The following is a 26,841-nucleotide window of genomic DNA, read 5'->3' as shown; positions in this document are numbered from 1 at the left end:
CTAAACATACAGACGCGATAAATAACAATATCCTGGGAAATCGTTCTGCCATAAGAAAAACGACGAAAAAGATAACACACAGGTAGAACATAACCTAGCACCCTCGGTAAAGGAACATATAACCCTGTCCAAAAAAAAAACAATCAATCCAAAGACAATCAATATGGGCAAATCCCGATTGTATATCATGAGTGAAGGGAAGCTACTTTACGAGTTTTGTGTTTGCATGCAAGGTATTGTATCGTGTCCATAAACACGTATCTACTCTTGTGTGTGATAGTATGTTTGTATATATGATAGTATGTTTGTGTCTATGTACCCTTTTCGTTGGAAGGCATGAGTGTGTGTTTAGATCGCAATACAAATGTGGGTGCTGGATTGTATGATCGTTGCTTGGATTATGTAATCAAAACGTGGGTGATAGCTTGGTTTGTTTTGGGGGATTGTGGATTGTAGTTAAGAATGTTCACATTACCATTCCGGTTTGTTCGATAAACGTTCAACCCTTTTTCTCACATATTGCAGTCCTCATAAGAAAATACACTTTTGTCCCCATAATACCACCCCCATGTTAAACCCAATTTTAACCTAGGATTTTTCACCTGTCCATCAGTTTGTGCCTAATGCAAAACATTTGGTCTAATGTTAATTTTTGTCTCGCAACTGGCATATACAAAAACTATTGGGTGAATCGCCATATCATTTTATGTAACAGACTTGTGATGCAATTTGTATTGTTGTTATTATAGTATTTCTACATTATATTTGATAAATTATGTAGTTACATTATTTTACTTTATGCATGGAACTATATGCAAAAACAGATCTTGAAAAGAGAAATGACAAAAACAGGAAGTAGGTAATATCTATGCGCAGACATTATGGGAAAAAAACAATAAGCTTAGATTGAAGTTTAAACAGGAGTCAGATTATATAACCCTGGTTGTGCTGATGTGCTGTTAAATCCTACACCTTCTATAATATAGTTCTAACAACTGGTATGCATCGAAGCCAGCGTGGACAAGTTCAAATACGGTTTCTGATTACACCTGATGAGAACAGCCACTATCTAAGACTGTCGCATTTTTTATTGGCGGTAAAAATCGGATATACTCAATACAATTGTGCACGGGAACTTTCTGTGTTGGTTTCCATGCGTATGTGTGAGAGCTGTTTGTTATAAATCATTATCCGAATTTTCTTGAAAAATTCTTGTATCAAAAGGTCAATAATAAAATCTCAGACAATGGAATAAAATTAAACTTTAAATGTGATTTACAAATAATCAGTAATTAAAAAATATGGCCTTGTACCACTCAGAACATTAACAAAACGTTAACCATCCTACTGTAATGAAAACGTAACTATTACCCACTAAAACGGAGTGTGAACGGTTTTTGAAAATGTATTCAAAACCTGTGTAAATATCCACGTCAAACCTAGTGGTAAAGAAAGAAACAAAATGATCTATCTCTGTACTACAATGATATACTCATCATTCGTCATAATCCTTCAGCGAGACATCATTTCAAACATAATGAAAACGAATGCTGGATATGGGTATTAAAAGTAAAACTTTGAATTGCAAGATTAGTGCACATTTTCAAAAAAATTTAAGAACTTTCTTTCCGTTTGTTTTTACTTTCATCTTTGTTGTGTTAAACTTCGTTTGACATATGATTAAATTACTCTAGTACGGATTGGGTGGATGGTTGACGCAGAGACTGTGTTTGTGTTTCTATTCTTGGCTGAGGACAAATTCCATGTCCATTGAAAATCCCAGAACATAACAAACGCAGACTTATCGCTAGTAACCCAGGCGTGGCAACCATAAAACTCTTCAGCATGACTTTGACCCTGATATTTTATTTCGACCAATCACAAATGGCACTGCTTTTGAATGCTCGTTTCTAACTGACAGGGAGTGGAAACTTAATCGCAGACTCAAGGTCAGTGTATTATTTCCAGGTCTTAGAGAAAGAAGAGGAGTAACAAGAACTGCTTATACAAATGGAATCGAGAAACGATCAGGCAGGTGAACAATGTCATTAAAAGACCACAGCAAACATACTTTAATACAGATACACGAAACAGCAAATAATTGTTTATGTTGGTACCAGCAGCTTTCCAGATACATACTGATAGTCATTGGACTGGTACGTCCGTCATCAACACGTCTTTATATAATTTGAATTCTATATACACTGATAATATATGGTATTATCATATTTAGTATCATACTTAACGAGGATGGAGTCCAAAACAACAAACAGTGCTAATAGTTTTTTTATGACGTTAAACGTTAATTAGTAGTAGTAGTGGTATTCTGTCTTTATTCCATTTTCAAATACATCAGTTTTTACTTGAAGACATTCTTCCTCGACTGCATAAAAGTACATTTTCACATTTTGTATCTATCTTTAAGGGTCATATTCTCGATAATGCTCAAATATACATATGTGATGAACACAGGCGCACAATAATCAAATCACACACAAACCTCTCCATGATCGACATCAATAACAGTCACCCGGACTAACGCTGTGCAGGAAGATTTAGCTTTTTGTCTTATAATGTTCTCGCTTTCTTTTGCCCAACGTGCCTTCAGATGTAAAGCTGAATGTGCAAACTACACTGTCACTTAGAAACAACTGAGAACCTTTTTTCTTAGGATTATTATATCAATGAACATTTCTAAAAGTTCAATGTACATTATTTTTCCACGTGCGATGCGATGGGACATTGTTAATTATAGTAGTTTGTACATGACATGCATCACACGGCGTTATTCTTTAGTGGTGTCCAAGCAGATCAAGTTTTGCCTCATGAGTTTTTCCTGTTCTTGTCTCCTTCGCCTCCACTTTTAACTCGGTATTTCCAAAAACAAAGCTGACGGTGAAACACCTGTCTGCTAAGGGTATCGACTGATCTGTTATTGGAATTTCTACGGTACCGAGTTTAGTGCAAGACTCATCGTCGACATACATAGGATTCTTACTGGTTGATGTGTATACAATGAAGGTGATATAGGGGTCTTCCTCTTTTGCAGCTCGATAATTTCTAACTGCCACGCATTCATTCAGAGTAACGATTTGGCCAATTTCGACATATTTATCAAACACATCCCTACACAGTTCATCACCATCTATAATGACTTTCTTGCTGATGTCATGTCGACCGTTTATGAAACGTGCAATCATTTCCACGCCATACGTCCTCTTGCAGATTCTCTGGCTAATGAGAGAGGAATCATGACCGTAGATGACCGCCCCCTTTAAAACCGACAGTCCGGCATCCGCTGGAATGATCAGTCTCATTGAAGGAAAGTGGGATCTGATTGTATCTTGGAGTAAATGACAGTCCGAAAATCCTCCAACCATAACAATGGATTCCAGATTCCCAATGTCATTGTTTTCAAGCAGATTTGATATGTAACGAACTATATTTTGAATCGAATAATTGAAGAAGCTTCGCATCACTGAAGATTTTAATTTCATTTTGTCCTTTAATAGAGAAACAGGACCTTCCTTTTCTTTGAGACTAAGTTTTGAGTCAAAATCTTTGCCAGTTAACTTTGTATATAACCGTGACAGCGAATCAGGAATTGACAACTGCACCCCAAAAGCTCTTGAAATGCTCGTCAGTTCCAATTGCATCTTAAAGCTTTCCAGGAGTCTCCGATGGTCTTCTGGTTGCTCTGTACAGAATTTGTCATAAGTTAATACACCGACTAATTCCTCCAGGAACTGCCTGAAATATATACATGGGTCCTTATCTAGCTGAAACTCCAATTCTTCCCTGAACATCTTTTCATAAACTGATCTGTCTGCTAGGGTGGTCTTACGTTTTCTTGTGACGAGGTAGACATTCAGATCCTGATCTCTGAACCAGCCTTTGATTGTTCCCCCAAACTTAAGGCTAGAAAGAAATTCAAGAAGAACAATGTCTTTTATCTCTTCGAATATTTCTTTCAATGTCATTGGAATCTTCATTATTATGGGATCCTCCAGCTTTACTCTCTTTTTAACTTCAAATGTCCGGAAGAGGTCAAGGTAATCATCAGTACAGTCTTTCTTGAAACACTGAAAGACGTCTAGTCCAAGTAAGCCAATAAGGAAATGTTCGAAAGCTCTATCAACGGAAGTCCCACCCCAAGCTCCACCTGTGGCCTTGCATAGCTCTTTCAGGTGCCCAGTGGACGTTACCTCGTGAATTGTAATGTCGGCTGTACCACCTGAAATATTCCGAGACTAATATATCAAGGTAAATCAAACCAATGCAAAAAATAGGGAGCATAATTGCAGCTAGACAAACACTGAGTTCACCTGCATCTCGAACTGAAACCTCACTATTTATTCCGTGCTTTCTTTGTTCTGTTCCAATACTGCTATGATCTAAGACCAGTGATATACCATAATAAATACATATCCTTCCTTTTTAAGTGTATAATAATGTGGTCCGTTTTCACACAGAAGTAAGAAGGAATTTATTTTACACTACAACGTCTGCAGCATTAATGAAATAGACTTACTTTGTTCCCAAGCGTTATGACACGTCTCAAAAGACACAGACAGAATACCATTGGCTTACGTATTTACCTATGTCTGCTACAGAGGTAAATATCTAAAAGTCGAGATGGTTGAGGGGTGATGAAAAATATGCTAATTTGTTATAGTACTAGTGAACGTTGTTCATGCATAAGGCATATACTGATTCTTTTAGCTGCCTTGTCACAGGAAAATATTCAAAATAGCTCTTTGCTGTCAAAAATGAATGTAAAAAAGAGGGGCTGGTGGCAGTATTGGTTCAGTAGAAAAGTCACCTGTAGATTGCAAAAACGGGTTAGTAATACTACTGTACAAAGGTAACAGAAAATCAAAAAACTCCTCGAAAGTTGCCTGTTACTTTATAGCCTGTTATTTACAATACTTTTGAGAAAATTATTCATGAACGTTAGGTAAATTGGCTCAAAGATACTAATTCTAATATACCCAGTTCACAACAACATGGTTACCAAAAGGGTTTAAGCTGCACAACAGCGAGTTTTTTACTGTTGCAATCAGTACACTTTAATGTAAACATGGGTTCACGGGGTTTTGCTGCTTTTCTTGATACAAAAAAAGGCATTTGATACGTGTGGCACAAAAGGATTATTTTTTAAACTATTCATGTTGGGAATTACGTGTAAATCCCTTTTGATATTTTTTAACATGTATACAAATTTAGGGGGTGTTTTGTCAACATTGATGTACACAATAGTTATAATTGACTTGCTGCTACAGTTAGAAAATGGTGGATTTGGAGCAAAGATTGGATCCTTAGCTGTGGGAAATCCAACCCTAGCTCACGATTTTTCACTTTTGGCCATATATCCTAGCAATCTACAAAAGCTGTTAGATATAGCATACGCCTACGGTAATAAGTGGCGATTCGAGCTTAGTGTCACAAAATCATACATTATCATCTTCGGTCACCAATGCAAAAAGTATGTTAATATGAAATTGTATCTTGGGCCGTCAAGTTTGCAGGTTACTGACTCGGCAACACATCTGGGACACCGCATTAACCCAAAACTGACGTCGCATGACGCAATACTCGATGCATGCAAGAAAGGAAAAAAAAATCTTTTCACGGTCTGTTTGGTATTGGCATTAAACGGAATGGTTTAAATCCTTTCGTTGCTGCAAATGTAGTCAAAAAGGTACTTTTTTCTTCAATGTTTTATTATGTAAATTATGTAAATTATGGTGTAACATTTCAAAAAGTGACCTCTCTTCATTGGACAAAACTCCGAGGTATTTTGCCAAACATTTACAAGGCTTCCCAACACATACAAGATCAGACATAGCCCTGGGGATGCTAGGATGGACATCTATCGCAGTCCAAAATTGATAGAAGAAAATTGATGTTTTTACACAGACTGTGTTTGATGCCTAATAACGTACATACTAAACGTGTGTTTAACGTTGCGTTATTTCACTTCATAATTTAAGCGGATGCATGTCAAGCTACTGCTTAATTTCAAATTTATATTATACGTTAAAGAAGTTTGACCTGCTCGAGTATCCAACTGATTATTTGCAGCATTCCGAAATTCCAGATAAACAAAATTAGAAAGAAATTTTAAGGTCAACAATTGCTGGTCATGAAAACAGTCTCTAGAGAGTTCGCATGTCTAATCAAGCAGATTTTTATAGATTCTCTTTGATACACGAATACTTACGACCTGCCTCAGTGTGGCAGTCGGCTAAAACCAGAGAGCACACTAATGTATCTACATATGTAGCTAAACTGTGGGCTGCTGTTCCTCAAAGACAGCTCGATATGTGTATCAGATGTGGGAATGTTTATACAGACTTGATACTTCATTGTTGTGTTGCCTGTCCTTATATGTCGAATATCAGAAACTCTTCCTGGGATTTCCTTACTGATAAATTTCTACTGAGCTTGCACATTACGTTATTTAATGCAGAAGATGAGCTGCAACTGCAATATCTTCTAGGTAAAAGGTTACCATCAGGTGTAATTGGCAAATAAAACTCCAAGCCATTCGCCCTGTATGCAGCATACTTTGTCATGCAGTGAGCAGCTATCTCCTGCAAATAAGGTACTGAAAATTGCAACTCATGCAGTTGAGGGAGACTTTATTGCTTGATATACTGTAAGAATTTTATTCTAATATTCAATTTTTTGTACTTATTTATTGATTGTATTCAGATGATTTTATTGTTATATCGTGCAATCTTCTATGCAAGGAAATAAAGATGATGATGATGAAGTATATAGCACTACAGCTGTCACACTATCGCACATCACCTTTCCAGTGATGGTGTTTCACTCTCTTATACTCCAGTCTGCAATTTATCAGCAAGTGTTATCTATAAGTTATGAATGTTAGTATTAACTCAGAAGAATACTATTTTGTATTGTTTTTCTCTCGTTTTGTGCATGCACTAAGTTTCTACGTTATAGAAACATGGAGAAAAAGACAGTAAATTGTGTTTACCTCCAGCGTCGAGGATCATATATCGAGACCCTTGCTGGAATGTAGCCAATATGGCGGTGGAATCCGCGCCATACATCGTCTGCACCGGAAGCAAACTACACAGGATAGAGGCCGCTTCTGGTTCAAGTGCCAAGAGTAGATTTTCATCCCGAATGTCAGCCTATAACATATTTATATCTAACAGGAATATCTGTATTTTTATCACAACATGTCACCATTGAAATTCACATGATCGATAACTTCAACAAAAAGACGAAAATTGACTGAACTAACCTTTTAAATTTTATTTTTATATTAAAGCTGTTAATAACGTGTTTTTTTTAAATAGACTTATTTGATGAACGTAGTTTCAAGCAATATCATTATTCCAAGCAAAACTACAGTCTCTACTAGCTTTGTTGAAATAACACAAATACATAGAAGAATAATGTGCAGTATCCTTAAGTCTTCCCTAGTTTGAATTATTTGACCCGTTAATCAATTTCATTTGCAGATGTTTTTTTACTCGTTTTACGATAGTATCGTACATCTACGTTCTTTCATAAATGTATATAAGGAGATGCATTATATATATATATATATATATATATATATATATATATATATATATATATATATATATATATATATATATATATATATATATATATATATATAATACAGGTTAGTGAATTTTAATTCCTCGCCTACTGGGAATCGAACACAGGTTTGTAGATTACGGTACCCATCGTCTTCTCTGTAAGCACCAGTCCCCATGCCCATTTAACCTTGTTATAAATATGTACCTGCTTCAGTAGGGACTTTTAGATACGACAGTTTGTCAAACCACTGAGGTCTCACTGGATAGTTTCGTATTTTGACACACACACACCCTAACTTTTAAGGTAGAAGGCATGAACCTAATTATCACAAGCCTAGCATTTATAAATTCACACCGAAGCTAAATCTATAATGTGGTTTAGATTTCCTTTGAGTTAGGCTTCGAAATGGGTTGGTTTGTTGGTGACTGCGTGTCACAATTAGATGACCATTGAAGATCAAATGAGTAACTTGGGCTGCAAATGAGCAACCGACTTGGCTTACGTATTTATATGTTTCTGCTACAGAGGTAAATACCTAAAAATCAAGATGGTTGAGGGGTGATGAAAAGTATGCTAATGTATTATAGTACTAGTGAACTATATTCATGCAAAAGGCACTTACTGATTCTGTTAGCTGCCTTGTCACAGGAAAATATTCAAAATAGCTATTTCCTGTCAAAAATGAATGTAAAATTTAGGGGTTGGTGGAAGTCTTGGTTCAGTATAAAAACCACCAGTTGCATCAGGAATTAACCTGGTTGCTACAGTCAAAATCTCACATGTATGCTTTCTACAAAAATCATTAGTTTGTTTTTATTTGTATCTTCAGTGTAAAATTATTCTCATTTTTCTGCAATAGGTCATTGTTGGATGAAAATTCACCAGATAAACTGTCCAGTGAGACCTGAGGCCAATCATACGCTTTCTTTCGTCCATTACCATAGATACATCAATAAGTATCGATCTTAGAAATTGAAGGAACTCTGACAATAAAAAATAAAGATGATTCCATACCTGCAACGCTGATGAACGCATGAATTGTTTAGCCCGGTCATCCCAAATGGCTGGCACCGTCAGAACCCATAATATGTGATCGGCTGTTATCCTCCCTTTCATTGTTTTCTTCAGAGTGTCCAGAAGGTCATTCTTCAAGTAACGGATAGCGGCGGAGAAGACCGTCAGTGCAGGAAGAGACTTATTACATTCATCCTGTAACATCGTGTAGAAGCTCAAGTCCTGCAGATAAAACGTTGAATCATTTTAGAAATAGCTGGCTGTGTAACCTTCGTAATAAGGGGTTCATGGGTTTGGACTAGTACTTACTAGCAGATAGAAATTTTAATAAACTAAAATACAAAATACAAAATCATTCATTTAAGCTATAATACAGAAAATGATTTAACCCCGCGTTTTGCTGTGGATAGTTTCTTAAAGTTACACCGCTCATTGCTGTCTTGTCAGACACCCTTGTGTGGCATTTTTCCCAAAAAATTCAAAATTGAACCTCAGCGTCTGGTGTTTTCACATAGCTCTAAAAGTTTCTTTTTGAGAACGAAAAAAACGTCAATATGATGATTTATTTCATTGATATTTGAGATCAAATCTTGGGTCAGTGAAGCAACTGCTGAGAATCAACATGTTCACATGGCAAAACAATCAAAGCAGACCACAATTGCCAATATTTCGCTACAAAAAATTACTGTGATACAAAAATACTCTGTTTAGTGGACAAACTGTGTTTCACTTACACAGAAGAGTAGGAAAGTGGAAAATGGCTTTTGGGTTTGGGACTATGTGTGTGTGTGTGTGTGTGAGAGAGAGAGAGAGAGAGAGAGAGAGATTAATCATTTTGAAACATACTGCTATGTACTAGCCTATTATGTTTTGTCCCTTATCAGGTTGTTTGTAATACAAACATATATATTTTAACCGTTTTGAATTATTACACTTTTCCTCGCCGAGTGCCATTTTAAGCTGGTTCCTTTTCGGCACATGCTTAATGTCTTAAAGGTTTTGAGGAATTTAAATGCCTCTTGTATTTTATATTCCATGCCGTTGCTTTTTGCCACCTAAAGGACACTTACTCGCTATATAGTGATCAGAAAGAGAGATAGAGAGACGGGGTAGGGAGGAGGATGATTAAGTGTGTCTTGGTGACTCCAGAGGAAAGAGACTGCATTTCCCATGAACTAATGTATAACATATCAATTTGATGTGTTTGGTAAGTCGCATCCGGCGGAGCACACCACATATATTATAGTTGCAATGACTAACAATATTCTCACGCTGACTTTGTCACCTTCCACGGCGATATTATTGCATGTAAAAACAGTAACTCAAAACAGTGTTCTCAGTGGCTACGAATTACATCCTAGGTTTCTTTCTCGACATGACTGAAAAGGCAGAGGACGATTGGACTATCTATCTATCTATCTATCTATCGGGTGGCCGAGTGGTCTAAAGCGCTCTCCGTCACGGATCACTGCCATCTCACCTCTGTCTGCGTGGGTTCGAGTCTTGGATTCGGCCAATGTTGGTACGTGAGAAAGCTTGCCAGTAGCTTAGCTTCTCGTGGGTCGGTGGTTCTTTCCGGGGTTTTCCCGGGTTCTTGCTCCACCATTAATACTGGCCGCCATGTATAGCCTATCGTGTGCTGAAAAATGGCGTTAAACCCCACAACAACAACTATCTATCTATCTATCTATCTATCTTTCTATATATCTGTCTATCTAACTGTCTGTCTGTCTGCCTGCCCCATCCCCTTTGCCCCTGTGTGGTGACACCCCGGTCATGATGGAATGTTTATGAAATTTAATATCGTGTCATATGTTTCATTAAGCATCAGCATGAATCAATGTTGTCAAAATCACAAGGCTCGCTTTATCCCATTTTCGACAACAAAATCGAAATTAATGGTACAGCATAAATACCCAGTGTCATAAGTCTGCCACTGGCACCACTTACGTGTATTGTAATACACCAGTGCCGTAAAACAGCCAGTGGTACCAATCACGTGTATTGTAATACCCAGTGTCATAAGACTGACATTGGTACCACTTACGTGTATTGCAATACACCAATGCTATACGACAGCCAGTGGTACCACTCACGTGTATTGTAATACCCAGTGCCATAAGACAGCCATTAGTACCAATTACGTGTATTGTAATACCCTAGTGCCATAAGACAACCATTGTTACCAATCACCTGTACTGTAATTCCCCAGTGTCATAAGACAACCAGTGGTACCACTCACGTGCATGGTAGTAAGTCAGTGCCATAAGATAATCATTGACACCACTCACATGTGTTGTAATACCCCAGTGCCATAAGACAGCCAATGGTACCACTCACGTGTATTGTAATACCCAGTGTCATAAGATTGCCATTGGTACCACTTACGTGTATTGTAATACCCCAGTGTCACAAGACAACCAATGGTACCACTCGTGTACTGTAGTACTTCAGTGGCATAAGACGGCCATTGGCACCACTCACGTGTATGGTAATACACCAGTGCCATAAAATGGCCAATGGTGCCACTCACGTGTATGGTAATACTAGAGTGACATAAGACAGCCAGTATTACCACTCACATGTAAGGTAACTCCCCAGTGCCATAAGACAGCTAATAATACCACTCACATGTAAGGTAGTTCCCCAGTGCCATAAGACAGCCAATGGTACCACTCATGTGTATAGTAATACCCCAGTGCCATAAGACAGCCAATGATAACACTGACTTGTATGGTAATACCCCAGTACCACAATATATAAGTGCCATAAGACAGCCCATGGTACCACTCCCATGTAAGGTAATTCCCCAGTGCCATAAGACAGCCAATGGTACCACTCCCGTGTATAGTAATACCCCAGTGCCATAAGATAGCCAACTGTACCATAAGATAACCAATGGTACCATTCACGTATATATTAATACCCCATTGACATATGACAGCCAATGGTGCCACTCACGTTTATGGTAATACCCCAATGCCATAAGACGGCCATTGGTACCACTCACGTGTATGGTAATACCCCAGTGCCATAAGACAGCCAATGGTTGTTGTTGTTGTTGTTGTTGGGTTTAACGCCATTTTTCAGCACACGATAGGCTATGCATGGCGGCCAGTATTAATGGTGGAGGAAGAACCCGAGAAAACCCCGGGAAGAACCACCGACCCAAGAGAAGCTACTGGCAAGTTTTCTCACATACCCACATTGGCCGAATCCTAGACTCGAACCCACGCAGACAGAGGTGAGATGGCAGTGATCCGTAGCGGAGAGCGCTTTAGACCACTCGGCCAAGAGCCAATGGTACCACTCACGTGTATAGTAATACCCCAGTGCCATAAGACAACCAATGGTACTACTCACGTTTACGGTAGTACTTCAGTTCCATAAGACAGCCAGTGGTACCAGTCACATGTATATTAATACATCAGTGTCAGATGACAGTCAATGGTACCACTCACATTTACGGTAGTATTTCAGTTCCATAAGACAGCCAATGGTACCATTCACATGTGTGGTAGTACTTCAGTGCCATAAGTGACAACACATACACTTGTACGACTCGTATAACCACCATAACACTGCAACTGGCAAGACTCGTATTTATGGTAGTTCTTCAATGCCATGACATAAACATTGGTTCGACTCGTATGTTGACCAAAGCACTGCTACAGGCACGACTCGCATGTTTGGTAGTACTTCAGTGCCATAACAGCTGATGGCACAACGTACATGTCACATGTATAGTAATACCTCAGTGTCATGTGTTAGACATTGAGACTCTTAACATGTACGGCAGTACCTTAATGACATAATACAGCCACATGTACGACTTATATGTATGATAGTACTTCAGTCTCAGTACACAGAAAATAGTGCAACTCACATGTATGGTAGTATATTAGTGTCATGACACAGACACAAGCATGACTCACAGGTATGTTAGTAATTCAGTGTCATGATACAACCACTGGCATGACGCATGTCTATCGTTATATTTTAGTAGAACGACACAACACTGGTACGACTCACATATATGTGATAGTACTTTAGTGCCACTGGTATTTCATGATTTCGTACTATTAGAGGACCATCTTAAATATTCGGGTTGTGGGGCTGAAATTTGACTGAAAATGAAATATCGTCTCTTAAATAACTGAAAGAAATGTTTTTGCTCATTTATAGAAACTAAAAAGTATATACATTATACTAATTTATTAAATTGTTATCTTGAGATGAAAGAAAAAAAAATCTCGGCTTGAAAGTAAACCCCCGCCACCCCAACCCCTACTCGCGATACGAAATGGTCGATCCCCAAACTATCCACTGTGTAGCGAAACGTTACAGTCAGTAGAACGTTACTACTGCTTTAAGTCGAGTCGTGAACAGACGCAGAGAGAGAGAGAGAGAGAGAGAGAGATCAGTTACAAGCGTTCTATCAAACCAACGCTTACCATGGATACGATCTGCAATTTCAAGACCACGAAACAGTGAAGTTTTTAATTAATTTAATTACTTATATCGCATTCTAACAGTACTTCCCTGGACCAATTCCCATAATGCATTATCATAGCATTTCCATGGACATTTATAATAATTCTCATAATGCTTTCTAACAGCACTTTCATGGACCTTTATAACAATTCCCAGAATGCATTCTAAAAGCACTTAATTAGACCTATATAACAATTTTCATAATGCGTTCTAATAGCATTTCCATGCAGGGGTGCCACATAATTATTTTGCCGGCCGGGAAGGGGGGGGGCGTGGCAAGCACGTAGGGGTCAGCTATTGCGTTTTACAGATGAAGGCCAAAACGTGTTCAAAGGTGAAATCCAAAAGAGGGGAGGAGGAAAGTGCCCCCATCCCCCACCCCCTACACACACACACACACCTCTTGCGCCCATGCTTACGTTGACCCTTTTAACGATTTCCATGATGCATTTTAATAGCACTTCCATGGGCTTTCATATCCATGTGGAGAAATTGACATCTTTTAATTTTCCAATAGTGAAACTGACGTGAATCAATTTATATATCATATATAGTACTTATGAACATGCTTCATAAGGCGGATAAATCCGGGTTCTAAGTAATTTATATTTTCAAACGTTTTAACTTGTAGATTTGCTGACTTCATTCATATCACTGCAAAACAAATGAATGACTTCGATATAATCTAGCTTGAATGACTGGGATATAATCTAGCCCGAATGACTGGGATATAATCTAGCATGAATGACTGGGATATAATCTAGCATGAATGACTAGGAAATGGAGGCAGAATGACTAGGATAGATTGTAGCACGAATAGCTTGGACAGAATGTTGCTTGAATAACTACCATAGCCTGAATAACTAGCATAAACTTTTGCCTGAACCACTGGGATATAATGTAGTCTAAATGACTAACAAAGAATGCAGCCTGAATGACTGGGATAGAATGTAACTTGAATGAATGGGATAGAATGTAACCTGAATGTCTGGGATAGAATCTAGCCTGAATGACTGGGGATCAACTGTAGCCTGAATGACTGGGATAGAATGTAGCATAAATCACTGCCACAGAACATACCCTGAATGACTGGGATATAATTACTGACGTATGATGGGGTTTAAAGCGTAAAGTTTCACAGATTTTATCTCATCCCTTGAGAAAGGCATGTGTAAATATTACAAAGGATGAAACAACCAAAGGATTTTTTCATCCAAATATTTTGAATGACATCGCTTACCCCTCCTCTTACAAACTCAACATGGTGTACAGTTAAGCGTCTGTTGTCTGGACGCCTATTACCTGGATTATTCGCTGGTATAGAAAACTTCAGTGTCCTCTGAAGTTTTTACTAATATTACAATGTACATGTATCTGCAAATGAAAACGGTTTGCCGATCACAACACCAGCAACCTGCATAAATATAGAGTAACAGAAAACAGAAGCAAATTATCCATTATTATCTCAAACAATAATAACTACAATGGTATTGTTACGACTGAAGTAAACAAATATTTCATACAAATATAACTACAATGGTATTGTTACGACTGAAGTAAACAAATATTTCATACAAATATAACTACAATGGTATTGTTACGACTGAAGCAAACAAATATTTCATACAAATATAACTACAATGGTATTGTTACCACTGAAGCAAACAAATATTTCATACAAATATAACTACAATGGTATTGTTACGACTGAAGCAAACAAATATTTCATACAAATATAACTACAATGGTATTGTTACGACTGAAGCAAACAAATATTTTATATAAATATAACTACAATGGTATTGTTACGACTGAAGCAAACAAATATTTCATACAAATATAACTACAATGGTATTGTTACGACTGAAGCAAACAAATATTTCATACAAATATAACTACAATGGTATTGTTACGACTGAAGCAAACAAATATTTCATACAAATATAACTGCAATGGTATTGTTACGACTGAAGGAAACAAATATTTCATACAAATATAACTGCAATCGCATTGGTAAAACTGAATTTGATAAGATTTTTTTTAAGAATCTTATTTCATATTGACAGTAAGATATAGTTAATTTCAGCGTTCCTACGTTCCCGTGATATTTTCAGTTAGGGACAGAAAACACCTGTCGACATAAAGAGAATCCCTCGCATCTCTTCCTATACAAGCATTAAACGGTGTACAGTTAAGCGTACGTTATCTGGACTCCTATCAAATGGATTATTAGGAACAGACACAGTAATGGTCGTGTCTGTTACTCTCTCTCTTTTATTTTGTCAGTCACATACAGATGCCACTTATTTATCACCCCTCCGACTTTCCTTCCTGTAACGTTATGTCAATCAGATACTGATACCATGCATAAGTAACATAATTAGAATCAGGAATTCTCTCTGGGGATAAAGTGCCTTCTGCATCCTGTCTGTACATCGGCAAAGTTCGAAACATTCCGGACAAGGAACCGTAATTAAGCAGTTCTTGGGAGGCAGACTATGCATACCTGTGTCTGCAGTCCTGAGAGTTCTCTTTTCTTCGTAACAGGTATGACATTATCCTGATCTTTGTAAATTATAGATTTTGTCACTTTGTTCTTTGTAGAGTTGAAGTTCTTTGATCATACGAAATGTGAATATAATAATGATAACTGCTTGAAAACATTATAGCAATCATTTCAATTTTATATTTGTCATAAATTTATATTTAGTAATTAGGACAATGCAGTAATATTTGGAATTGACTCGTGTAATTTTTTCATTATTTTTTGTTTGTATTGTTTATTGGTTTAAACGTGTGGACAACGTTTTGAGTATTATTAAGAAATACTGGTTTCCTTTTACATTTCACCTATATCTTGACAACAATTTGGTTAATTAATTATTTGATTATTTTCAAAATTCTCATATATATCTTGGCTTAGTTCTTTTTTGAATTAATATAGTGGACTACTTACAGAAATCCTGCTACATTTCAAGTATCTCTGGACTACGTTTTCGTTAACTGATTACACTGGTCTACAGCGAAAATGCTTCCGAAATAAATGTAGTCAAACTTGACTAATTCTTGGTCACTGAGGACGAAAATGATGCTTAAAATTGTTGATTGTTCTAATTTTAAAGATATGATACTGGATCAGTATGTACGACCTTTGACTTGGGAACGTCGGAGGATAAGTGGTTTATAAAGCGAAGGGATCTCAATGTAATATAGGTGCATTTGCAAAATGTTTCCTACAAATTTCAAACAATCGACAGGCTTCCTCATATCAAAGAGTTCAGTTTCCAAGATTACGATGAGTTCATACTCATATCCAAAATTATTTTAAAATTAACTACTAGAAAGGTTATATATATATACATTTGTGTATGCATGCGTCATCATCTTTCCAACATGTGGAAATGAAACCTATTTTGAAATTATTTATGTAAGTTCACACATAGCGGATCATCATCATTGATAATCCCGTATCGATACAGTGGTAGATCTCATCCTATTGTTAATTATATATATATATATATATATATATATATATATATATATATATATATATATATATATATATATATATATATATATATATATATATATATATATATATATCAAGAGGGGGTGGGTGTGCAACTGGGAATATCAGGGGTCCCGATTATTATCATGTAGAAACTTTGCTGATTGTGACAATTCCGTAAATCTGAAACATCACAGCAGATTATTTGATACATGAGCTTATGTACGCACTCCGTCGTGTACATCTGAGGAAATATAAGGAACCGCGAGGTTGTCACAATGATGACTGAAGTATCAATTAACAGGAAATATGTATTTAAAAATGTATTAAATACTCTGAGTGCACTAACTCTCTTAATATGAACCATTCATGGAAGTCTTAATAATGTTTTATGTCATTTTCTTTTCTCTGGATTAAGTTGGTCATCGTTGTCTGTGAAGTTACACTTTCTACAGTGTCAGTTTTTAATTAAAAAGAACTATACTTATGTTAGTTCTTCGATGTAACTGAAACTTTAAGCTGTGTAAGTATGAACCCTTGTCCATTTCGTCCAAGTTTCTCCCGTCCACATGGTTTGTATAAATTATTATGTTCGTCTTTTGTTTTAATTGATAATTAATGTTATTTGTATTAAAATGGCAGTATGGTTCATATTGAATCTTTGTCTGCAGTCATGTTTTGGTCTAACGATATGTCCTGGTTTTAACTGAATGTTGAGACTGTATAAATATGACATGACTGCACATAATGAACCATTGTTTTCAGTCCCCATGTTTCCGTAAATTATTATGCGTGCCTTTCAATTTTCGTGGTTCTACAGAACGTCAGAGTAAACGTGTGCATTCAATAATTATGTTGAATTTAACATAAACTTAATGCAATCCAAAATCGAATAAGGGAACTATATAACGAAATGGGGAACATCATGAATTATCATGAATTATATGATGTTTTCATATTTTTTTGAGGAATAGTCTGGTAGTATAATTGTTTTGTCACACCTAAAATATTATAAAAGACGTTTTGATACGGGAGCATATTTATGCACTCCGTTTATATAACAATATAGAACCACCAGGCTTCCAACCGAATTTATGAATTACCAATGTGATGTGTTAAATAGGGAAGGAATAATCATAATATTATTTATGGGAAGGGTCAAGGATCTGTCAATTATTAATCAATGAACCACAATCGCATCTGTTTGCACAAAACCATCTGAATCTGAACTGTTCATACACTGTCTCATAATATACCGCTCCGGTGGCCTAGTGGCTAGAGCGCCCGCCTCGGATGCGGGAGGTCGTGGGTTCGATTCCTGGCCGAGTCATACCAAAGACTTACAAAAATGGTACTAATAGCAACCTCACTTAATTGCTCAGCATTAAGAGGTTAGTGTTAGGATTGGTTGGCCTGGTGTCAGGATAATGTGACTGGTTGGGACATCATGCTACATGACTGCGGTATGATGTCCCAGGGCTAAACATCACTTTAAACTTCCACACTACAGACATCGTAGCGATATGACTGAAAAATTGTTAAAGCTGCGTTAAAAATCCAAATCACACACACACACACACACACACACACACACACACTGTCTCATAATATTTGTCTTCATTTTCATTTTGCAAGTTAACAAGAGTTCTAATTATCGTTGATGTAATATTGTTTAAAGTCTCCTTGGTTTCTTATGGTGTAAATCCTTAGTATGTATTAATAGTTCAAATTAGATGTGTAAACATGTCCTCGTTGTCCATGATGTGGCAATGTCCACGGTCTCCATGTTGTTGTTAACAGTATACGTCCTTTGTTTGTATTGATAGCTCCAATTAGATGCATAAACATGTACTCGTTGTCCATGATGTACCAATGTCCACAGTCTTAATGTTGTTGATAATAGCGAGTCCCTAGTTTGTATTAATAGCTCAGACCAGATATGTAACCATGTCCTCGTTGTCCATAATATAACAATATCCAATTTCTCCATGTTTTTGCTAATTGTGTGCGTCCTTAATTCGTACTAATAGTGCAGAGAACATTTGCAAACAAGTCCTCGTTCTCCATGATATAACAATGTTCATAATCGTTATGTTTTCTTTGATTGAATTGATCGTTGAATTGAATTGAACGTTCAAACTAGATGTGTAAACATGTCCTCGTTGTCCGTGATGAACCAATGTCTACCGTCTCGTGTTGTTGCTAATAATGTGCGTCTTTAGTTTGTATTGATCGTTCAAAATAGAATGATAAAGATGTCGACGGCGTCGATAATGTCCCAATGTCCATATTATTCGTGTTTTATTAATAATGTGCGTTATTAGATTGAATTTGTCGTTTAGACTATATGTGATAATATGTCCTCATTGTCCGTTTTGTACCAATGTCCACGGTCCCCATCTTGTTGTTAACGGTGTGCGTCCTTAATTTGTATTGATAGTTCAGACTAAATGTGTAAACATGTCCCCTTTGTCCTCGATGTACCCATGTCCACAGTCTCCTTGCTTATCTTAGTTATTACCTGCATACTTAGTTTGTATTGATAGTATATTCTTTGTGAGTAAGCACGACATCGTTGTCCCTATTTATTCTTTGTGAGTAAGCACGACATCGTTGTCCCTATTTATTCTTTATGAGTAAGCACGAAATCGTTGTCCCTATTTATTTTTGTCAACAGTTACGTGCATCCTTTGTCTTTGTTAATCTATTTGTATAAAGATTCCTCATTGAACATGACGTACATTTGTGCACAGTCCTTATGATTGCTGAAAGTTATTATTGCAATTTGTTGAAAACATATTGCGGATCGTCAGTGTAAAAGCATGCGGCAAATTCTTGGTCAAATTTAACCAAAATTCTCTCTTGGAAATTCGGTTCTGTGCTTCGTTCTAACAATATTTATGGACTGTTTGGAACCAGAAGGCTACCACATTGCTGTCTGAAGTAGCAATTAATGACTGATGTATTGCCTAGACAAGCTCTTATCATAATGTGATCGTCCTTTGGCTCTTGAAACGTGTAAAGACATTCAATGGGATTAATAAAAAGGAACCACAATTAGCCCTGCGTGCAAAACGCTTCATGTCAGAACAATTTGTGTATGGTTTAATAATGTTTATGTTCATTTTATTTCTGCAAGATAACGGGAATCCCAGTTGTCCATAAATTCACACTGTCTGCAGTTTCCATGCTGTGGTCAATATATGTGTGTCCTTAGTTTGAATGGATTGCATAGACTCTGTAAATGTGTGCGTCCTCGGTTGTGTTGCTAAGTTTCATATTCCTTAGAATTAATCATACAGTGCCATCCTCCATATGTCGACATTTGGTATCAATTTGCTGCCAGGAACTGTATTTCTTTTAGCTCCAAGATAGCCAGAACAAATGTCCTTGGTACGAGGAGGTTACATGCCCATGCCTTCGATATCCACCAAATACAAGAATGAGTTATGTCCCTTAACTTACATGTTACGGTAGCGTCATTTTATAGTTCTATCCCATGAAATCCTTATGTCGGGAATAAACTTTTATTACTTATCATAAGGTATGACCATAGAAATATAATTTTTCTGAGTATATATTTATGTATACATATACCATATATACCTTTAAAACAAAAGCGTTTAGTTAAAAATCATACGGGCTCTTGGAAACCTTTTTTTTATTTTTAATTTTGTGAAATCATTTTCTTTGAAACATTTCAAATGGAAGTACTACCCGACAGATGGTGACAGATATTTCATGGGAAGTAATATTCAATATGTCTGTAATGTTTGATCAAAAGAAAACGATGCCGTCTTTTTGTGGTAGATGTATCTTTAAAATAACGAGAAATTATATCCAAGATGCTCAGTTTGAATATTGGCTTAGTGATATAACGAAATGACAGGTATGTTTACTGCCGAACCAGGAAACATTGTGTAAATCCAGCAAACACAAAGGTGGTGGAATTTTCCGCTCAAAATGGAATGAAATTTAAAAATACATTTGTGGCCCTTTGTGTACTATCATACCCAATATGGGGTCTATAGGGTACAATCTTACTCCATGTGTGGCACTTAGGGTACTATCATACCCATAGTGGGACCTATAGTATACTATCATACTGCATGTGTGGCACCTCAGTGTACTATCATAACCCAATGTGGGACCTATGGCGATTGTACTTTTGACCTCTGTGAAACGTCACACGCAGTGATGTCAGTTTCTAAAAATAGCCATTCGGACAAGGAGAACCGGCGTAATAGCGTTCAATGTTCTTTTCCGTGTCATTGTTCTTATTATTGTTCTTACTGAAAACCATGTACCAGGCATTACATTTGTTCATCTGAATATAGATGTGCAATCCAATATTTAGTTACAGTGCTGCTTAAGCCTGCTGACTGTCTTATGTCACGTGTTTAGGCTCGAATAAACAGTAACACAAGAAAGAGTGAAAACAACAAGCTTGAAAAATATACAATAATTTATTTCCCTGGAAAAATTCTGTAAAAATAAAAAATATGAACTTAGGGTTTTAATAATCAAATCCAAAAATAATCAAAGAATAATCCACGAATGAAATTTTAGGAGTCCTAATGACAAAATGTTCAGCTGATTTCAAGTTCGAGTCCCGACGAAGAATCCAAGATGGAAGGCGATGACGTATGCTGTAACCTCTAGGGTTGAAGTCTACAATTCCTTGTAGAAACAAGAAACATCACCCCGGTTTTGGAAATCTGAATACATGTTTATAAAAGCTGCCCTTTTTCAACAATTTCACATGAGCACACGTATTTTTTAGGGACAAAAAGAATTAATCCCTTTGAATCCAAGTAATTTGAAATAACTCCAAACAGCACAACATACACCTTCCAGTGTAAAGAAAAAGTCCAACTGTGAATATCTCTCCAAAACGAAGGTTATATCGTATTCTAAAACGCAAAAGAGGGTCACGTGATCATGTTCCAGAACCTCGTCGACAAAAACAAATTTCACTCTAAGAAATAAAATTAAAAAAATTGTTTACATTTTAAATCAGTAGTCCCATCATGACTTCGACAACAACCAATCATTTTAAAATTAAAATAAAACTTATTTACAAGGCTCCTACTAATTTTGAATCAAGGTCAGGATCTGGGTCAACACCTGGTGTATACTAAAACGAACAGTCAAGGTCAAACTATTTTCTGGAAAAAGTATCATCTCCAGTGAACAAATTTACATTACAATAGCAGGTAATGAAAAATATAAAAAAATAAAACTGACAAACAATTCAATTTAAATAAATATGTATTAGATCAGATATAATTAAATCAAATATACATAATTGTATAAATCATGTAATCAAATCTGACGAATTTCTGTAGAAGAGTATAATATGCAAATTGCTTGCATTTCATCACCGACAGATATAGCCTGAATATTTTGAGATGAAAATTCCAAGTTAACTGCCCCCCCCCCAAAAAAAAATGTTGATGAAGTATTCTTATATGTGATTCATGTTTTAACATATAAATAAGGAGGGATGTATGTAGGAAAGTGACTATTTCTTATATCTTGTTTAGCGCATAAAATTACACTCTGCTTAGATGATGTGATATTATGCATGTATAATCATGAAATGTTGCATATATATTCCATAAACTTAAAAACATTGTACCAATGTTTGTTTGCTTGTTTGTTTTGTTTGTTGGGGGAAGGTTTTTTTGGGGGGAGGTATGCTTGTTTTGTTTTTTGTTTTTTCTTGTTGTTGTTGTTTTTGGGGGATGGGATGGTTGTATTATGCATTAGTGATTTTATTAACTTTTTCTGATTCTGATGTGTTAATTGGTAACAACGTTAAGAAAAGAGGAAAGAACATTTATATGTTTATTTCATTGTCTGTTTTAGAAACAGATAGTAATTTTGAATGACAGTTTAGAATATTTAAGATTGCATTATGTTTATTAGAGTTAAGGTGTTGAAAAGAGCAGTACTGGTTGATTATATCTATACTACGTGGATAATAAATTTCCTTAATTAAAAGATATATACAACTGCTTAAGGAGGTATAATTGTATGTATTGATGGAAACAGCAAAACAAAAACTGCTGACCCTAATGACGACAGCTACCCTTAAAATGATACACATTTTACACACACAAACTTGCTGAAAAGGAAACAGTAGATATAAATGATAATTCTTGGTTTCAATACATTCATTTGGGACACACACACACACACGCACACACACACACACACACACATATATATATATATATATATATATATATATATATATATATATATATATATATATATATATATATATATATATATATATATATATATATATATATATATATATATATATATATATATATATATATATATATATTCCTTTAATGCGTACAACCAAGAGTTTTACTCAACGTCGATTTTGAAAAGAATATTAATGGATGGCAAAGAAATAAAATCTACAAAATTATTAATGTATACACATATATTATAGTTGAATATATCAAAACATTACATAATGATGGAAGTGCAGATAAAAGCAACTTTATTTTTGTATATATGTCACGAATTACTACGTGTTAAAAAGCATCTCTCTGTGATTTGTCCGAAAACGATATGGCGACAGCCAGGCACAGTGATGTCATGGTCTAGTTTTAGCACACTGTAGATTTCAGTACAAGCGCCATAGAGGACCCTCATACTTCATGTGGAGTCTTTAGTATAATATACTCCATGTGTGGCCCTTAATGTACTGTGATACCCAATGGTGGACCTAAAGTATACTTTCATACTTCATGTGGGGCCTTTAATGTGTTATCGTACTCCATGTGTGACCCTTGGTGTACTTTCATACTCTTTGTGTTGCTCTTAGTGTACTATCGTACTCCATGTATGGTCTTTAATGTACTATCCTTCCCAATGTGGGATATCTAGTGTATTTTCATACTTCACTTGGGGTCTTCAATGTATTGTCGTACTCCATGTGGGGCCCTTGGTGAAATAAAATGTCTCTATATTTGGCTAGGCTCCTCTAAATTAGCCCGAAAAGTTCCTAAATAATTAGATTGGTTGTTCATATCAAACACTTATTAGGGACTGTTTTTGGGACAATTACTTTCTAGTGATCATTTAAATGAGATTTGAAATCATATAAATACCTTATTCTCGTACATCTTCATCTTAAATCTTCTAAAGAAGAACCAATTTCTGTGTTGTCCATCACTGGACAGCTCGGCATATTTTGATTCAGCATCATAGCCAAATGAATCCATAGTGAACCCATCAGGCTTAAACAAGATGGTCGTCGGCGCCTAAAGTAAAAGTACCATTAAATTAATGTTCAGAGACTGCGCAAATCCATCTACTGTGGATTGGTGAATTGCCAACCTCATACTCCTCCACATAGCAAAACCCTGAATCAAACCCGTGGACAAATAAGTATAAAACGAGAGAGAGAGAGAGAGAGAGAGACTTAAAGCTGTATTATTATTATTACTTGTATCAGTATAGGAAAAAGTAGAATAAAAAAAAATGTTGGGATCACTGCAACTGTATATATAACGCTATTTGTATATCTTGAAAAGGGTCAGTAGTAATGAAAGCCTGTGTGCAAGACCATTTTGAAAAGGGTCAGTAGTAATGAAAGCCTGTGTGCAAGACCATTTTGAAAAGGGTCAGTAGTAATGAAAGCCTGTGTGCAAGACCATTTTGAAAAGGGTCAGTAGTAATGAAAGCCTGTGTGCAAGACCATTTTGAAAAGGGTCAGTAGTAATGAAAGCCTGTCTGCAAGACCATTTAACCAATTGCTGACCCATTTATTGCTTGTTTGAAACTATTGGTTTAACAACATATACAGCATGATTTGACAAAATTTATTTTGATATTCAAGATCTTAACTTTTTATTCTATTTTCCAAAGATTAATAATTAATAATTTTCAGTGTCAATAAAAGAAAACGTTGTAATGCATTTATAACCAATAACTTCCAGTGTTTAAATCTTAACTGTTTATCTAAATTTTGAATGTTGACGGCCCAGTGATTTTGTCAAATTAGTTGCTATAAACAACAAAACTTAAGGCCATTCACAATATAACTAATTACAATTTAACACAAAATCAAACGGAAGCCTCTGGTCTTTTTACTGGGCAAAAAGTCGTCGACATCGTTATTACAATAATATAATCCTGAGGCCACTGGTCGTCAAACTAGTTGTTATAATATTGAAACCCAAACTAGTTGTTATAATACTGAAACCCAAAATAGTTGTTATAATACTGAAATCCAAACTAGTTGTTATAATATCGAAACCCAAACTAGTTGTTATAATATTGAAACCCAAAATAGTTGTTATAATATTGAAACCCAAACTAGTTGTTATAATATTGAAACCCAAAATAGTTGTTATAATATTGAAACCCAAACTAGTTGTTATAATACTGAAACCCAAACTAGTTGTTATGATATCGAAACCCAAACTAGTTGTTATAATATTGAAACCCAAACTAGTTGTTATAATATTGAAACCCAAACTAGTTGTTATAATATCGAAACCCAAACTAGTTGTTATAATACTGAAACCCAAAATAGTTGTTATAATATTGAAACCCAAACTAGTTGTTATAATACTGAAACCCAAACTAGTTGTTATAATACTGAAACCCAAACTAGTTGTTATAATATCGAAACCCAAACTAGTTGTTATAATATTGAAACCCAAAATAGTTGTTATAATATTGAAACCCAAACTAGTTGTTATAATATTGAAACCCAAAATAGTTGTTATAATATTGAAACCCAAACTAGTTGTTATAATACTGAAACCCAAACTAGTTGTTATAATATCGAAACCCAAACTAGTTGTTATAATATTGAAACCCAAAATAGTTGTTATAATATCGAAACCCAAACTAGTTGTTATAATATTGAAACCCAAAATAGTTGTTATAATACTGAAACCCAAACTAGTTGTTATAATATTGAAACCCAAAATAGTTGTTATAATATTGAAACCCAAACTAGTTGTTATAATACTGAAACCCAAAATAGTTGTTATAATATTGAAACCCAAACTAGTTGTTATAATACTGAAACCCAAACTAGTTGTTATAATACTGAAACCCAAACTAGTTGTTATAATATCGAAACCCAAACTAGTTGTTATAATATCGAAACCCAAACTAGTTGTTATAATATTGAAACCCAAACTAGTTGTTATAATATTAAAACCCAAACTAGTTGTTATAATATTGAAACCCAAAATAGTTGTTATAATATTGAAACCCAAAATAGTTGTTATAATATTGAAACCCAAACTAGTTGTTATAATACTGAAACCCAAACTAGTTGTTATAATATCGAAACCCAAACTAGTTGTTATGATATCGAAACCCAAACTAGTTGTTATAATATTGAAACCCAAACTAGTTGTTATAATATTGAAACCCAAACTAGTTGTTATAATATTGAAACCCAAACTAGTTGTTATAATATTGAAACCCAAAATAGTTGTTATAATATTGAAACCCAAACTAGTTGTTATAATACTGAAACCCAAACTAGTTGTTATAATACTGAAACCCAAACTAGTTGTTATAATATCGAAACCCAAACTAGTTGTTACAAGAGCAACAAAAAAAAAACTCGGGCCACTGATCGCTAAAATTTAACGGCTCGTTACAAACTTAACCTCTGTTCTAAGTCTTGGGTCAGTTAACCTTGGGTCTTCGTGCGAGGGCATTAAACTTTAAAATTTTACGACACCTCCAGTCTTTAAAACACACTCATTTAGGCCATCGACCATTGTAATAACCACCTTGCCTTGCAGTCCATCAAAGCAGTTCTCACATCTTCGGTTCAGTCAGCAAATATCCAAAATTTGGATTAACTTCATTATAAAATCAGCATCTGTTTACAGCTGCCACTTCTTCAACGAAATAATTCATTCATTCATTTTGTTCATTACCCCCAAAATCATCTATAAATACTACTTTTATGTTATTTTTTCAAGTTATTTCTGTTGTTATTTCTATGGTCATTACTTGCATTATCGAAGCAATGAAATATCCGGTATATAATTTGTGGTTACATCACTTAACATAAACAAACAGATGGCATTATAGCTCCTCATTTCGATGGTCAATACCAATAGTTTACCATAGCATAGGTCAAGTTGAAATTAACTAGGCAAAACATGAAACATTTGTAAGCTTTAATTCCATTAGCAGTACTGTAATTTCAACTCTCTTGGAGCTTATTGTTT

General features: G+C 35.6%; 1 protein-coding gene across 3 annotated transcripts in view; it reads right to left on the bottom strand.

Annotated features, from left to right (window-relative positions):
- Nucleotides 1-2,048: 2,048 nt before the first annotated feature.
- The window catches only part of LOC149778350 (heat shock 70 kDa protein 12A-like), a 62,501-nt gene continuing 37,708 nt past the window's right edge, over nucleotides 2,049-26,841 (bottom strand). For all 3 annotated transcript variants that reach the window (XM_089939171.1, XM_089939173.1, XM_089939172.1), the window contains 4 exons: nucleotides 23,740-23,892; nucleotides 8,602-8,823; nucleotides 7,007-7,166; nucleotides 2,049-4,234 (listed from right to left, as the gene is read on the bottom strand). In XM_089939171.1, the coding sequence (XP_089795297.1) occupies nucleotides 2,793-4,234; nucleotides 7,007-7,166; nucleotides 8,602-8,823; nucleotides 23,740-23,892 (1,977 nt within the window). In that variant the 3' untranslated portion in view covers nucleotides 2,049-2,792. The remainder of the gene's footprint in view (nucleotides 4,235-7,006; nucleotides 7,167-8,601; nucleotides 8,824-23,739; nucleotides 23,893-26,841) is intronic.

The sequence above is a fragment of the Sinohyriopsis cumingii genome, chromosome 17 (genome assembly GCF_028554795.1).
Source record: "Sinohyriopsis cumingii isolate HCF-2022 chromosome 17, ASM2855479v2, whole genome shotgun sequence".
NCBI lineage: Eukaryota > Metazoa > Mollusca > Bivalvia > Unionida > Unionidae > Sinohyriopsis > Sinohyriopsis cumingii.
The sequence above is the reverse complement of the archived record's forward strand: the minus strand, read 5'-3'. Positions and strand labels throughout refer to the sequence as shown.